At 45.3% G+C, this 16475-nt stretch overlaps 1 protein-coding gene across 1 annotated transcript in view; it reads right to left on the reverse strand.

Moving 5' to 3' along the window:
• Positions 1–16475, reverse strand: part of DCDC2C (doublecortin domain containing 2C) — a 112335-nt gene that overhangs the window by 87747 nt on the left and 8113 nt on the right. Inside the window, exon 3 of the mRNA XM_030198905.1 lies at positions 6199–6275. Coding sequence (XP_030054765.1) covers positions 6199–6275 — 77 coding nt within the window. The remainder of the gene's footprint in view (positions 1–6198; positions 6276–16475) is intronic.

Below are 16475 nucleotides of genomic sequence, written 5' to 3' on the forward strand. Positions count from 1 at the left end.
CGGAGGGAGAGGTAGGAAGAGAACCAGGAAAGGACAGAGCCCTGGAATCCAAGTGAGGACAGGGTATCGAGAAGTATGCTGTGATCGACAGTGTCAAAAGCACCTCAGTAAGGCCAACAGCACTAATTCCAAGGACAGGACGAGCTACAACCTTATGAGTGAAAAGTCAGCACTATAATTACACCTGGCTCTAAAAAACCAGTACACAACCTAGTGAAACAAAACAAAAACAAAACAAAAAGGGTTGCAAATACTGCACGCTAGCAGAATACTGCATCTTGATCACACATGAAAAACACATGACACAACAGATATGAAGGCAAAATACTGAACTGGAAAGTTACCTTAAGAAGTCAGACTCATCACAGACAGTTCCAGGGTCCCCCTCCCTCCCTCCCAGACAGTTCCAGGGTCCCCCTTCCCTCCCTCACAGACAGTTCCAGGGTCCCCCCTCCCTCCCTCCATCACAGACAGTTCCAGGGTCCCCCTCCCTCCTTCCCAGACAGTTCCAGGGTCCCCCCTCCCTCCCTCCATCACAGACAGTTCCAGGGTCACCCTCCCCCCTCCCTCACAGACAGTTCCAGGGTCCCCCCTCCCTCCCTCCATCACAGACAGTTCCAGGGTCCCCCTCCCTCACAGACAGTTCCAGGGTCCCCCCTCCCTCACAGACAGTTCCAGGTTCTCCCTCCCTCCCTCCCTCACAGACAGTTCCAGGGTCCCCCTTCCCTCACAGACAGTTCCAGGGTCCCCCTCCCTCCCTCCATCACAGACAGTTCCAGGGTCCCACTCCCCCCTCCCTCCCAGACAGTTCCAGGGTCCTCCCTCCCTCACAGACAGTTCCAGGGTCCCCCCTCCCTCGCTCCCTTTGAGTTCCAGCCTTCCTCCAAATTTTAAACGTCATCTATTATACCTCGTGGTGTTAGAGCAGCAGTGAAAAGCAGGCTGCTGGGCTCCGTGCTTTGTTTTGCCTTTTCTCTCTCTCTCAGCTCTGGCCCGCCCTTGCGTAAACAGGAAATGAGGGCGGGCCAGAGCTGAGAGAGAGAAGGCAAAACAAAGCACGGAGCCAAGCAGCCTGCAATGCTTTTCACTGCTGCTCTAACACCACGAGGTATGATAGATGACTGAGAGAGAGACGCTTGGGGCTTGTGGCTGGGGAGGCTTAGCCTCCCCAAGCCTCTTATACCGGGCGCCTATGTGCAGACAGTAAATCCAGGGGGGACCTCTGGATTGATCTGTTGGGACTAATGGAAAGAAAATTATCAGGTAAGAATTAATATTTCCTTCCATAGCATCCCACAGATGAATCCAGAGACTTGTGGGATGTACCCAAGCAGTCCTCAAGTAGGGTGGGACATCCCCAACCCAGCAGAAATCACCAACGAGCCAAACACTGCATCCTGCCGAGCTGCCACATCCACCCGATAATGACAAGTGAACGTATGGACCGAAGCCCATGTAGCGGCTCTGCAGATATCTTCCAAAGAAATCAAACGGGACTCTGCATAGGAGGAAGCCTGAGCTTGCTTAGAATGAGCACAAATTTGCGCAGGGGCTTGCTTGCCCAATGCCACGTAGGCAGAAGTGATGGCCTCCCACACCCAACGGGCTACGGTGGCCTTGGAAGCCATATGACCATTCTTACTGCCTCCAAAAAGGACAAAGAGATGGTCAGAAAGACAAAATTCATTTGTCACCTCCAAATACCTAAGAGCCCGTCTCACGTCAAGGCAGCGAAAAGCACGGAATTGCTCAGGATAATCTTCCCGGCGTAAAGTCGGCAAATACAGAGACTGCACCAAATGGAAACGAGAAACCACCTTGGGCAAAAACGAAGGAACTGTCCTAATCGATACCCCCGCCTCCGTAAAACGCAGGAAGGGGTCTCTGCAAGAAAGAGCCTGCAACTCTGAAATTCTCCGAGCCAAAGTTATGGCTACTAGGAAAATTGCCTTCAAGGTAAGATCCTTAACCGTAATCCCTGATAAGGGTTCGAAAGGAGGAAGCGCTTTGAGAACTAGATTAAGGTTCCAGGATGGCAGAACTGGCACATGTGAAGGACGCAACTGATTTACACCCCTCAAAAAAACAAACCACATCCGGATGTTAGGCGATCGACGCCCCCTGAAGCCGGCCTCTAAAGCATGCCAGAGCTGCCACCTGCACCCTTAAGAGAACTCAACAAGAATGATTTCTGTACACCCTCCTGAAGAAACGCGAGGATAACTGATACCAAAACCGCTGACAATCCTGAACTCGCACACCACGAATCAAAGGTACGCCACACCCTAGCATAAGCTATCGAGGTGGATCTTTTCCGAGCCTGAAGTGTAGCGATAACCGCGTCCGGATACCCTTCTCAACTTCACCATTTCAAGGGCCAGGCCGTAAGACCAAAGGGGGAGGGATCCTCCGTCATGACTGGTCCCTGCAGCAAGAGACCGTCCTGCACCTGGAGCCGGAGAGGACAATCGAACAAGAGCCTGACCATATCCGCGTACCAGGGGCCACCAGGGTCACTTGACCGGGATGACTGGAAATGCGAGTCAGTAACCTGCCCACCATAGGCCACGGGGGAAAGGAATAGAGCAGGCCCTTGGGCCAAGGTTGTAGAAGAGCATCGATGCCTTCCGAGCCCAGCTCTCTTCCCCTGCTGAAGAAACGGGGAACCTTCGCACTGAATGCGGTGACCATTAAGTCCATCACCGGCATCCCCCAATGGGCAGCTATCTGATCGAAGGCCAGAGGGGAGAATGTCCACTCCCCTGGCTCCAACTGGTGGTGATTGAGAAAGTCCACTTGCACATTCTGTGACCCCGCTATATGAGCCGCTGTCACGAGAGAGATGAGTCTCTGAACAACGGCAGATCAGGGCCGCCTCACGCGCTAATGGTGCACTCCTGGTGCCCACCCCCCCCACCCCCAACGGTTCACGTAGGCGACCGCCGTCGCATTGTCTGAGAGAACTCGAAGGCAACCATGGAGAAGAGACAGAAACTCCCGAAGGGCCAGACGAATCATCCGCAACTCCAAGCGGTTGATGGACCAAGATACCTCCGTCGAGGTCCAAATGCCCTGGGCCATCTGTTGGAGGCAATTCGCCACCCAACCAGACAGCAACGCATCCGTGGTCACGATCTTCCATTCCGGGGTTTGCAGAGGAATGCCCGACATCAGATTCTTTTGAATGAACCACCAGTGCATGATTGTGTGCAGGCCATAACACCTCTGGCTCCACTGTCACCAGAAGAATCTGGGACAGGAGCTACCAGCCAGCCATCCAGAGCAGCTGCACGATCCGTCCACTATCCGCTAGGAGACAGAGAAAATACTGAACATTCCAGGCTGCACGATACCCTAAGGGGCGGTTCACTTGGAATTATTTTCTCTGTCTCCTTCCGCTGGTAGATGGACACAACTCATTAGTCTGGACTGGTCTGGTATAGATGACAAGGAAAAAACCCTTTTACTTGATAACAATCAATAGCTGTGAGGGAAAAGTGCCCAAAACTCTGTACAAGAATTCTGTAATCCAATTCTAACTATCAGAATTAAGCAAGTTTGGGTTTTAACAACCACCCCCGAGTGGTGCACCACTACACTTATCTGAAGAAAGGCCGATTCACGTACTCCTTTTTTTCACTCCCGTGTCTTAACGTGCACGTCTCCTCGCTGCTGCTTAATTCTTAATGACCAATGGACTGTGGGAGAAACGGCCCAAGTTCAAACTGGTCTTTAGAATTAGTAGATTAGTATTTTTAGAATGAAATTTGTCACCACTTGTGAATCCACTTATATTGTTTATGTGCTGCAGTCAGGGGCAGTCCTATAATGAGGCCAACTAAGGCAGAGGCCTCAGGCAGCATTCTTTCGGGAGAAGCATCACTGGCAGGAGAGCCCTGAGAAGAGAAGCAATAGGCAACATGTACTGTATATGCAGCACTTTGTTGTACTCTGCTTTCCTTACTGCCATCATTCACATAGGCTGCCCTGCCACCTGCCTTGGCGTCTTCTCCACACTGTGACAACCCACCCCTGAGAAAAACAGGAAGTTCTGTCATAGGGTGGGTCACATTACAGAAAAGATGCCGAGGCCGGCAGCAGGGCATGTGAATTGCTGCTGCCGCTGGTGACCTGCAGAAGGCGAATAACGGTATATAAGGGAGGGGAGGAGAAGGAAGTGAGAGAGAAAGGTGGAGATGCCTGAAACGCGGGGCAGGGGAATGTCTCATCGGAAGGAGATGGAGAATATAACTAGAAAAGGGAGAAAGTGAAGATGTTAAATGAGGAAGGTGGAGAAGACTGGGGCCTAATCGAGAACAGGGCTCCCTAAAGAAAAAGGGAACATCAATGATGAGACAGTAGAGCAGTTTGATGGGGAACAGGGAAAAATAACATTTGATGGGAAAGGGAGGAGTGAGGCATGATGGAGAAGGGAGAGTGGAGATGCTTGATGGGGAAGGGGAGTAAAAGAAGGGGGCCTGATAGACAGTGGCGTTCCTAGGGGGGCGGACGGCGTCCCGTCCCCCCGATGCAGCGCGGACCCCCCCCCGGCAAAAGACACCCCCCGCGAAAAAGCCCCCCCTGGGTGCATGCTGCTGGGGGGGGGGGGGGGTGCCGCAGGCGCCTGCTGCGAGTTTACTAACTTTGCTCGTTCGCTGCAGCTCCCTCTGTCCCGGAACAGGAAGTAACCTGTTCCGGGGCAGAGGGAGCTGCAGCGAACGAGAGAAGTTAGCGAACTCTCGCCGCCACGGCACCCCCCAGCGGTGTGCACCCGGGGCGGACCGCCCCGACCGCCCCCCCCCCCCCCTTGGTAAGCCACTGCTGATAGAGGAGAAGAGGGTTCCTCGATGAGAAAATAGTGCACTTGATTTTTTTTTTTTGGGGGGGGGGATGTGGGAAAATGGCCTTAGTAAACAGCAGATCAATATATTAGGGTGGCAAGGTAGTGGAAGAACCGTACAAAAGGGAAGAGGAAGCAGTGTTGGGGGATAAAGAAGAGGGCTGTAAAGAAATAAAGAGAAACATTGCATTCAGTCTCTGTTATTCACATAAATATGTAGCCCCATCCACATGTGAAATGGTGTTGATCTGTCTTTGGTATTGTCTAAAATTGTCAATAAGTACAAAAAAAATAAAGAAGGCTATTAGTATAACTTCCACGTGAATCTACTTTCTGAAGCTTCAAACTATTTAGTATCATACCTTTATATGGATGTTTCTAAAAGTTAGACCCTTTACATAACATTGTATAAAGCTTCAAAATATTTAATATTCATATGGCATTCATATGTCTTGGAATTTATAATTGAACAATCATTTACAGTACCTTCAGTTGGGCCTAGCAGAACCAAGATGCAATTCTGGAACCACAACAAAAGGCACAATCTGTGATGTACAACACAGCTATTATGACAGAAACCACATGTAACCTGAAGGAAGGAAAAGCCTCGAAGAGCTCCAAATCAAAAAAGATTTATAGAGCTATATATGATCTCAAGGATCTACTCTTCATCATCGGCTTTAAAAACTTCCAAACTAAATAGTCCTTCAAATTCTCTTTGTGTCTTTACTCTTTATCAATGTAAGCGGTTGGAAATGTTGTTTCAATATGTACTTTATCTGTGAGAACGGGATTGAGATTTTCTCCTCTTCTTTTCTTAACAGTCCCGCTGAACCTTTAAGCAGCTAGGCGAGATACAGCTAAGCAAAAATGCTGGCCATCGTTGGTCATGGTTGAATGAAGAGCAGTATGAGGAGTGGCTCACTAAGTGCTTGAAAAGGTAAGTACTGTTTTTGTGCTCTCTATATGGAAACATTGTGTATTGAAAGTGGATATTACAGCTTTTTGAAAAATTATATAAATCAAAATGAAAATGTGATGGACACTGATAAAGAGTAAAGACATGAAGAGAGTTTGAAGGACTGTGTAGTTTGTTTGGAAGGTTTTTCAGTCAATGATGAAGAGTAGATCCTTGAGATTGTATATAGATCTATAAACCTTTTTTGATTTGGAGCTCTTTGAGGCTTTTCCTTCCTTCAAGTTACATGTGGATTTTGTCATTATATCTCTACTATTGAGTGGATCATAGACTCTTTTGTATTATCATTTTCAGTGAATTATATGATTCCACACCCGTGGGTTTAAGTTATAGTGGATTCCAACACAGCTATTATACATGTGTTAAGAAATAAGCTTACTTGATAAAGAATGCTGGTTTTAAGAAATTTCCCCATCTGGAAGGCACACGAATTTTGCTATGGACAACTGGTTTAATCTGCAATAACAACAAAAAAAATTGTATTTGTGTATTCATTTCATTTTTTATCATACTTCTATACTGCATGTCACCTCCCCCCCCCCCCCCCCCAAAAAAAAAAATAGAACCCAAAGCTGTTTACAAAATATAATAAAATAGAAATAGGAAACAATTTTATAAAGTCTCTTCCCTGCTTATATGGGTTACATGTGTGTAAAAGGCCTTTTTAAAATACTAACTGTTGGGGAGAACAGGGAGAGCGAGACCCATGCTCGTGTGGACTGTTCCTTACAGAGTATCATCTGGCAGCGTCTGTCGTCATCTCAAGCCGCTGCCCCAACCTGCATAAAGGCTCACCCCTTCTGCAGCTTCCGTGTTCATGTGAAATGTTCCTTGCAGAGTATCATCTAGCAGCAACTGTTATCATCTCAAAACGCCGCCCCTACTTGCATAAAGGCTCGCCGCTTCTGCGGCACACGGTCATAGGCACATACCTGATGGAGCATGCTCAAAGGGCCACACCAGGCCCCTTGGGAGCCACAAAGAAGCCAAGGAGCTGGTCACACTGTCCAGATTCCTTTAAAGGTATTTTATTTTTGCTACTTTTGAAATATGGGGAAACATCAGGCCAATGTGAAGGTTAAGGCTATGGCCAACACTCCCAGGATTGGGGGCCCTATGGATAGTCGGAGGATCTCCTGCTATGCCAGACAGTTCTGAGAGCTCAGGTTCTTCTTTGAGTTCGTGGGGTAGGCCCACCCCCTCTCCACCACCAACTTCCTTGGAAATTCAGTTTGGAGGGCTATCTCCAGAAGGTTTGCCCCCACCCAAAACTGGTTAGGCTCAGGAGGACATTTCTTATGTGACTGCTGTAGCTCTTCTCACGGCCATTCTGTGTCCTGATTTATTTCCAGAGGAGTCCAAGCCTGCCAAAGATATAACTCTGGCAGTTATCTGGCAGGTAGTCACCAGAACTGAGAATTGTTTAAAGGTTACGATTCCTCAATTGCGTACTCTCTCTTCATCAGATGGTAACTAAGTTTTCAGATATGGAGACCCATATTCAAACTACTGATAGAAATTACGTAGGGGCAAATCTATACAAGAAATGTTTAAAAATCACAGATAATTCTAGCAAGGCAATAAGCAGTTTCAACAAACAGCCTGTGGATCCTGTCAATGGTGTTCTTCTACTATTTGTCATGATTGTGGTCAGAACCCCTCTCAAACTTACCTTATTTCTGGTGGCCAGCTTCTTAGCTGGCTTCTGTTTCTTCTGTCTGTCCTTTCTGAGCTAGCTCTGTCTCTCTGTGCTGGCTGCTTCCAGCAGCATGAGTCTAATTGCTTTACTATACTGCAGCTGTGTGTGTTACCTGAGCTAGCTGCCTCTGTGTGCTGGTTGCTTCCAGCGTGGCTCTAATTGCTCTGCTATACTGCAGCTGTGGGGGTTAAGCCTGAGTTAGCTCTAGCTCTGTTTTAGTATGCTGCCTGCCTGTGTCTGGTAGTGGTGACATCATCAGGCAGGGCCTTGATAAGGAAGTGGTGTTCTTCCCTTCAGGGCCTTTGCAATGTTTGCATTTGCGCTTCCTATAGGGCCAGGTCAGTGTTAGTGCAGTGTGCACTTGTGACTTGTGTGTTTAGCTTTCCTGCTTTTCCCTTGTAGCTCCCCTGCTTCCCCTTTTGGTGCTCTAGAAGCACTTCTGTGTTTGGGGCTTTGGAAGCTCTTCTGTGTTTTGGTGCTTTAGAAGCACTTCTGTGTTTGGTGCTTTAGGAAGCACATCTGTGTTTAGTGCTTTAGAAGCACGTTTGGCTTATGTGTTTAGCTTCCCTGCTTTTCCCTTGTAGCTCCCCTGCTTTCCCTTTTGGTGTTTTGGAAGCACTTCAGTGATTGGTGCTTTAGTAGCACTTCTGTGTTTGGTGCTTTAGAAGCACTTCTGGGTTTGGGGCTTTAGAGGCTCTGTTGTGTTTAGTGCTTTGGAAGCACTGCTGTCTTCTGTGTTTAGTTTCCCTGTTTTTTCCCTTTTGGCTCCCCTGTCTTCCCTTTTAGTGCTAGGAGCTCTGCTGGTAGTTTGGTGCTTAGGAGCACCGTAGTTAGTTTAGGGTTGTAGAGCTGTTGTGCTTGGTGCTTAGGAGCACCTGTGCTAGTTTATGTGTTTAGGTTCCCTGCTCTTTTCCTGTGGCTCCCCTGCTTTTCCTAGTGGTGCTATTGGTAGCACTTCTGTTAGTATAGGGCTTAGGAAGTCCTTTTGTTGGTTTATTGTTAGGAACACTTTTGTTGGTTTCTGTTTGGAGTTCTTCTGTTGGTTAGGGCTTGGGAGCACTTATGTCAGTTTAGGATTTAGGAGTACTGCTGTTTCCAGCTTGTTCTAGTCCTGGTCCCTGTGTCATCCGGTATCCGGTAAGTCCTGCTGGCTACTCAAACCCAGGGGCTCAACCCTTGGGGGGCAGTGGCTAAGTGCAGGTGAAGCTGTACGGACCAGTCCAGTGTGCTCCAGTCCAGGGTGCTCCAGTCCAGTGTGTTCCGGTCCGGTGTGTTCCGGTCCAGTGTTCCAGTCCTGTGTCATCCAGTCCAGGGGATTCCAGTCCGTGTGTTCCGGCTCGCTGGGCAGTGCCTGCAGTCCCTGCCGGTGCCGGTGTGCATGCCCAGCATTGGTTGGTGGGTTTTGCCTGCTGCTGTCGCTCCGCGTCAGCAGCCCAAGGGCTCACGTTTACTCCAGAGCCCGGCCCCGCGGGCTCTGAACTTGAGAACCTGACACTATTGACGGACAGAGTTGGTCACCACCGGGTTCTCGACGTACCATCTGTGCTCTTGTGAATACTTCATGTAACTCTAATAATGTGGTATATGCTTTACAACGCCCCTGTGATAAATGAACATAAATCAAGAATTGTTACAGGACAAATGTCAGCCCCTATTGTGGATCATTGGTTTTGATTGCAACATACTATTCAAGACCTGAAATAGATGTGGTAACTGAAGATGGGAGGGTGGGTGGTAATCTAGAGAGAATCCTGAATATTAAAAACAATGTTGGATCTACGAGTTACAATCTGTAACGCCAAAAGGTCTGAATGAGGAACTTGATTGGTTCTCACTGGTATGATTGTATTGGATAAGTCTAGCATGGAGAGTATTTAAGTAATCCCTTTGAACACCACCGCTATATTGAAATGGTGGCCAATTATGCAATGAAGTGCCGATAAGTAAAATAAGAAAGTATAGGACCAATGCTAATATATTTTGTATTAGGCTGCTATACAATTGTTTTATACTTTGTTTCTACACAGAACTACTAGTCCCTGATGCAGTCAGCATGGCGAAACGTGCCGATATGTCACAATGGTTCCTGTGAAGGCGACAGACAGCTACCACGTCTATAAACTACTTAGACTTAAAGTTGAAGAAAATCTATGATTACGTGAATTTTGAAAGTTTCAGGAATATTGATGTTGAGATAGAAAAAGAAGGACTTTTATATATCAATAAGTAAAAAAAAAAAAAAAACTATGGACCGATGAGGACAAATGGTATAGCAGCCTATGTATGCTTGTTTTATGATGGTCCTATATACAAAAGATTTATAGATTAAAAGTTAGGGGAACCCTTTATATGAGTATTTTATAAAGACACACAGACGCATATTTTCAAAGCACTCAGACTTACAAAGTTACATAGAGGCGTATTTTCAAAACACTTGAGACTTACAAAATTACATGAAGGCATATTTTCAAAGCTCTTAGACTTACAAAGTCTAAGTGCTTTGAAAATGAACCCCACAGGCACTTAAGCATTTATTTTTATTTATTTTTGTTACATTTGTACCCCGCGCTTTCCCACTCATGGCAGGCTCAATGCGGCGTGCAATGGAGGGTTAAGTGATTTGCCCAGAGTCACAAGGAGCTGCCTGTGCCAGGAATTGAACTCAGTTCCTCAGGACCAAAGTCCACCACCCTAACCACTAGGCCACTCCTCCATCTTTATATAATAGCAATTTGGCCTCTTTACCTTGGCACCCTGTTATATTACCCTCCACATTGTCATCTTTAACTTGATTACTGTTATAATTCTAAAAAAGGATTATGGACAATGGAAAACAATTCCATACTACCTCATAAATCATATTTAGAACAGAACAGCATCAAGTAAAACTATAGGGAAAAGAAGCTGAAAAGTACACCATCCTACATCCAAAAAGAGAAACGTTCCCATCATGTTTTTTTATTGTGACTTATTCTGAGCTTTTTGATAGGGCACATAAGGAGAAATTAGATCTTACCTAATTTTCTTTCCTTTAGTTCCAAAAGATCAATCCAGAAATGGTGGGTTATGCCCAGAGAGAAACAAATTGAGTTCTGCAATATTAGACGGTGTGCAGCAGGTTCAATTAGTATTACGATATCAAAGCAGTGGAATTTGAACAACCTATTAAGAACTTCTCCTTCCTCAGCCAAACACCTGAAAAACATTTCATAAATCTTCAAACTTGAAATAACTGAACCATGAAACGCATCTGAACAGAGAAGACTGAAGAAACAAAACAAAAATACTGAGAATAGAAAAGGGCGGACTTCTGGACTGGTCTGTTGGGACTAAAGGAAAGAAAATTAGCAGGTTAAGATCTAATTTCTCCTTCCTTAGAATCACCAACAAATCTGTCCAGAAATTGTGGGATGTATCAAAGCAGTCCTCAAGTTGGGTGGGAAATGGAAGCCCCTGCTAAGAGCACCAAAGCCCCAAAAGAAGCTTCTTGCCTGGCTGAAACATCCAATCTGTAATACCTTGAGAAGATACAAAAAGAGGACCAAGTGGTAGATCTGCACATTTCTTCCAAAGGTATTGCTCGCAATTCCACCCATGAAGCAGCAAATCCCCTGTAGAATGCACTTTAAGAGACATGTCACGAACACAAGAGGGTGAGCCCTTAGACAGCAGCCAGAGCTGTGGCAGACAAGTCACCTGGGCTGGCACAAGGCAAGAACTGAGGCAAGACTAGAGCACAGGCAGACAGGACTAGGCAGGGCAAGACAAAGTAAGGCTAGACAGGACAAGGCCAGGCTAGGCTAAGCACAACTAGATAAGGCAAGACAAATATGACAGAAAATGGATCCAGATGAAACAAGGTAAGCAAGGCAACAGGACTAGAACTGAATCCAGACAGGAACAAGGCAAGACAAGGAAACAAGGCTAGAACTAGGTTCAGACAAGACAAAGCAAGGCAGGGCAAGAACTGGATCTGGACACAACAAGGTGCAACACAAGACCGGACAAGGCTAAACAGGACAAGGACTGGATCCAGACAGGGAAAGGCAGCTGGGCTAGAACTGGAACCCAGACAAGAAAAGGCAAGACAAAGAACTAGGCTAAAAACTGGGTGCAGACAGGCACGACAAGGGCAAAGCAAGAACTGGATCCAGTTAGAACAGAACAAGGCAACAAGCAAGACAGACAAGGCTAAAACTAGACACTAAAGACAAGCAAAGCCAGAAAGCAAGGCGAAGTCTGGAGACAGGGCAGGGTTGGAACTTGGCAGGATCTCGGAGACAAGGCAGGGCTTGGAGCTTTGCAGGAACTCGGAGACAAGTTTGGAGCTTCGCAGGAACTTGGAGACAAGGCAGGGCTTGGAGCTTTGCAGGAACACGAAGACAAACAGCAGGAAGACCATGCAAAGGCAACTGTGGGAAGCAGGAACCACCCTCAAATATCCCAGAGGGCAGAAGTGGATCTCAGTAGGCGTTCCTGGAACTTGTGTGCTGTCCCTTTAAGGGCAGGTCTTCAGCACACACATGTGCACTAGGAGAGCCAGGTCTGCTGACCCGGAAGCAAGAAGAAGCACCCTCGAGCATGAGAGGCTGAAGGGCGGGGAACAGCACCACTGGAAGGCCACGGGATCCAAGGAGCAAGGCAGGAGTGATGGAAGACCCAGCCCGACACCCCCACAGTGTCAGAAGGTAAACTGGGGTGTGAGTCATGGCGGGAGCAGTGATAAGACTTAAAGGGCTGCATGCTTGCCAGAATATACAATGAGGAAATCATTTCTTTTAAACAACAAGCCAACAGTTGCCTTAGAGGCAGGTAAACCTTTTTTTAAAACCTGCAAAAAGAACAAAGATGATTTGAATAACAAAAGTCTTTCGTGACTTCAAGATACCTTATGAGAGAATGCTGAATGTCCAATAATTTCAAGGTATCATAATTTCTTCCATATTCCTCTCAGCAAAAGGAAAGATGGGATAAAGGTTGATTCAAGTGAAACACAGAAACTATCTTAGGAAGAAACAACAGAACAGTCCCGATGGAAACTCTAGATTCTGTAAAACGAAGAAACGGATATCTACAGAAAGTGTTTCAATTTCTGAGACCCTCTATCAGATGAAATAGAAACTAGAAATACTGACTTTGAGGTAAGATCTTTTAAGGTAGCTATTTTATGAGGTTTAAAGGGAGCTTTCTGGAGCAATCTGAGAACTAAATCAAGATTCCAATTTAGACAAACCAGACAAAAAGAGAGGTTTAAATTAATTCACTCCCTTCAGAAAGAGGGCAAATCCGTATGCACTATTCTGAAGGCAACCTCTAAAGCAAGCAAGAGCCACTACTTGAATTTTCAGGTAATTCAAGGGTAAACCTTTCTTAAAACCATCTTGCAGAAAGGCTACAATATGGGCCAATGAAAAGTGTAGAGAAGAAATAGCTCTTTCAGAACACCAGGCTTCAAAAACTCTCCACACTCTAGAATAGGCCTCAAGGTAGAATGCTTTCTGGCTTGTAGTAGGGTTGTGATAACCTCCTCAGAATAGCCTTTTTCCCTTTGCTTTGAACCTGGGAACTTTTGCATTGAATCTTCAAGCCATGAAGTCCAGAACTGGGAGTTCTCGTTTCACCATGATGAGGGAAAAAGCTTCGTGAGAGAGCTCCCACTCCCCTGGATCCAAAGAGTGTCTGCTCAAATAATCAGCTGAACATTCAAGTTCCCTGCAATATGAGCTGCTAAAATCATTGGAACATGCTTCTCAACCCACTGGAAAAGAAGACTATCTTCCAGCACTAGAAGAGAACTCTTTGTTTCCATTTGCCTGTTGATGTACATCAGCGCTGTCACATTGTCTGAAAGAACCTCACCGGCTTGTCCTTGAGCAAACAGTGCACAGCTCTGAATTCCAGACAGTAGACAGTCACAAGGACTCACTTCTGCTCAGTGTGCTGCTGCAGCTAAGAAAGCAAATAGAATGTTAGGTATTATTAAGGAAAGGAATGGAAAACAAAAATGAGGATGTTATAATGCCTTTGTATCACTTCATGGTGCGACTGCACCTCGAATATTATGTTCAATTCTGGTCGCCGCATCTCAAAAAAGATATAGTGAAATTAGAAAAGGTGCAGAGAAGGGCGATGAAAATGATAAAGGGGATGGGACGACTTCCCTATGAGGAAAGGCTAAAGCGGCTAGGGCTCCTCAGCTTGGAGAAAAGGCAGCTGAAGGGAGATATGATACGGGTCAATAAATAATGAGTGGAGTTGAACGGGTAGATGTGAAGCATCTGTTCACATTTTCCAAAAATACTAGGACCAGGGGGCATGCAATGAAGCTACAATGTAGTAAATTTAAAACGAATCAAAGAAAATTTATCTTCACTCAACGTGTAATTAAACTCTGGAATTCGTTGCCAGAGAATGTGGTAAAGGCAGTTAGCTTAGCGGAGTTTTAAAAAGGTTTGGACGGCTTCCTAAAGGAAAAGTCCATAGACCGTTATTAAATGGACTTGGGGAAAATCCACTATTTCTGGGATAAGCAGTATAAAATGTTTTGTACATTTTTGGGATCTTGCCGGGTACTTGTGACCTGGACTGGCCACTGTTGGAAACAGGATGCTGGGCTCGATGGACCTTTGGTCTTTCCCAGTATAGCAATACTTATGTACTTATGTACTTTGGGACCACTACTCTTTAGCTGTGTGACAGAGGCAATGAGTCCCCATCCACAGAGGATGGTATCTGTGGATAACATTATTCAGTTTTGGAGGTAAAAGGTACTCTTTGTTGCAGATGGGATTACTTTAGCCACTAATTTATGCTCTCGCTTGGAGAGTCCACAAATTTTAATGGGTGAACTCCTGAGAAATAGGTGATCAGCAGCTCAAGAAAGATTAAGTGACCGCATGTGAGCTCTCACCCAAGAGATATCTGAGGTGACAACCATCAACCCCAAAACCTGCATAGCCCCATCTCTCTCTCTCTCTCTCTCCTTGCCCATTCAGCATGGCCCTATCTCTCTCTCTCTTCTTCCTCATCCAGTATAGCCCTCTCTCTCTCTCTCTCTCTCTCTCTCTCTTCCCTCCTATCCACCATGGCCCCATCTCTTTCCCCCTGCCACCCATCTAGCATAACCTTGTCCCAATCTCTCTTGCCCCAGCATTGCCCATTTTTTTCTCTCTCTCTCTCTTCCCCTTCATAGTAACATACATAGTAACATAGCAGCATAGTAGATGACGGCAGAGAAAGACCTGTACAGTCCATCCAGTCTGCCCAACAAAATAAACTCATATGTGCTATTTTATGTGTATACCTGACCTTGATTTGTATCTGCCATTTTCTGGGCACAGACCGTAGAAGTCTGCCTAGCTAGTGCTGTCCCACCTCCCAACCACTAGCCCCACCTCCCACCACCGGTGCTGCCATCCAATCTCGGCTAAGCTTCTGAGGATCCATTCCTTCTGAACAGGATTCCTTTATGGTTATCCCACACATTTTTTAAAATTCCGTTACCGTTTTAATCTCCACCACCTCCCGCGGGAGGGCATTCCAAGTATCCACCACTCTCTCCATGAAAAAATACTTCCTGACATTTTTCTTGAGTCTGCCCCCCTTCAATCTCATTTCATGTCCTCTAGTTCTACTGCCTTTCCATCTCCGGAAAAGGTTTGTTTGCGAATTAATACCTTTCAAATATTTGAATGTCTGTATCATATCACCTCTGTTTCTCCTTTCCTCCAGAGTATATATGTTCAGGTCAGCAAGTCTCTCCTCATACGTGTTGTAACGCAAATCCCATACCATTTTTGTAGCTTTTCTTTGCACCGCTTCAATTTTTTTTACATCCTTAGTAAGATAAGCAGTGCATTTTCCCCAAGTCCATTGTTTTTTAATTTATAAAGGTCTTTATTTAGCATTGACAAAATTAAATATCAATCCACAAGCCAACATAGATAATTCAGAGCATAATACATAACTTACTCCAACCATTCACCTGTAGCCTGTTAAACAAGAACAGCAATCAATATAGTAATCAATGCTGCAACAAGTAACCCTTGAACCTCAAAATTTTTGAACCATTTACATTTTGTGATATTTATATAATCCCTCCCTTCTCCCTCCCCACCCCCCCTCCCCAAGTCCATTTTAATAATGGCTTATGGACTTTTCTTTTAGGAAGGTATCCATACCTTTTTTAATCCCGCTAAGCTAATTACTTAGAGAGCATCAACTTGGGGGGGGGGGGGGTTGAACTGTATGTTAAAGAGGGAATTGATTTAACTGGTTTTCTTGAAGATTCTATGGACAATATTTCAATTAGGGTCCTCCTTTTAGTAACTTTCTCTACAGTTTGGTTTTAAAATCTTATTTAAAAAAAAAAGATATTCTTTTTGGTGGGGCTAAAATGCAGTTATTTCCTGATGTTTCTCATGTGACACAGGCTCGTAGGAAGGCTTTTCTCCTATTGAAATCAAGGGTTTTGGCAATAAATGCTATGTGTTTCCTTAAATTCCCATGTAAGTGTATAATTATTTGGCAGGGGGAACCAGTACGTCTTTCAAATTTGTTGTGGATCATTATGGTCAATAGTATCCTAAAATGGGGGGATACTGAATACGTGCACCTTGCAGTAGAAGACGTATTACTCTTTTTTAAATTGTTATTATTGATTGAAAATTCTTAGTATTATTCCTTTCTCTCCCTGTGATGAGGGCTAGTGGAATGGATTTCTTTATTTCTTAAGTAATTTCATTTTTGTATGCTGTTTTGCTTGTTGTTTTATGCAACGTATACAATTTGAAAAAAAAAGTTAATATCCTTATCACATGATGATAGCCATAATCAAGACACCATTGAATAGAGGTTGTCTTGCTGAATACTATTGCGCAATCAAGACAAGTATTACAGCTCTATTGAATACATACTCAGGTATCAATGTACTAAAGTATGTTAGCCTGATGCAGTAT

Source organism: Microcaecilia unicolor, chromosome 3 (assembly GCF_901765095.1).
Source record: "Microcaecilia unicolor chromosome 3, aMicUni1.1, whole genome shotgun sequence".
NCBI lineage: Eukaryota > Metazoa > Chordata > Amphibia > Gymnophiona > Siphonopidae > Microcaecilia > Microcaecilia unicolor.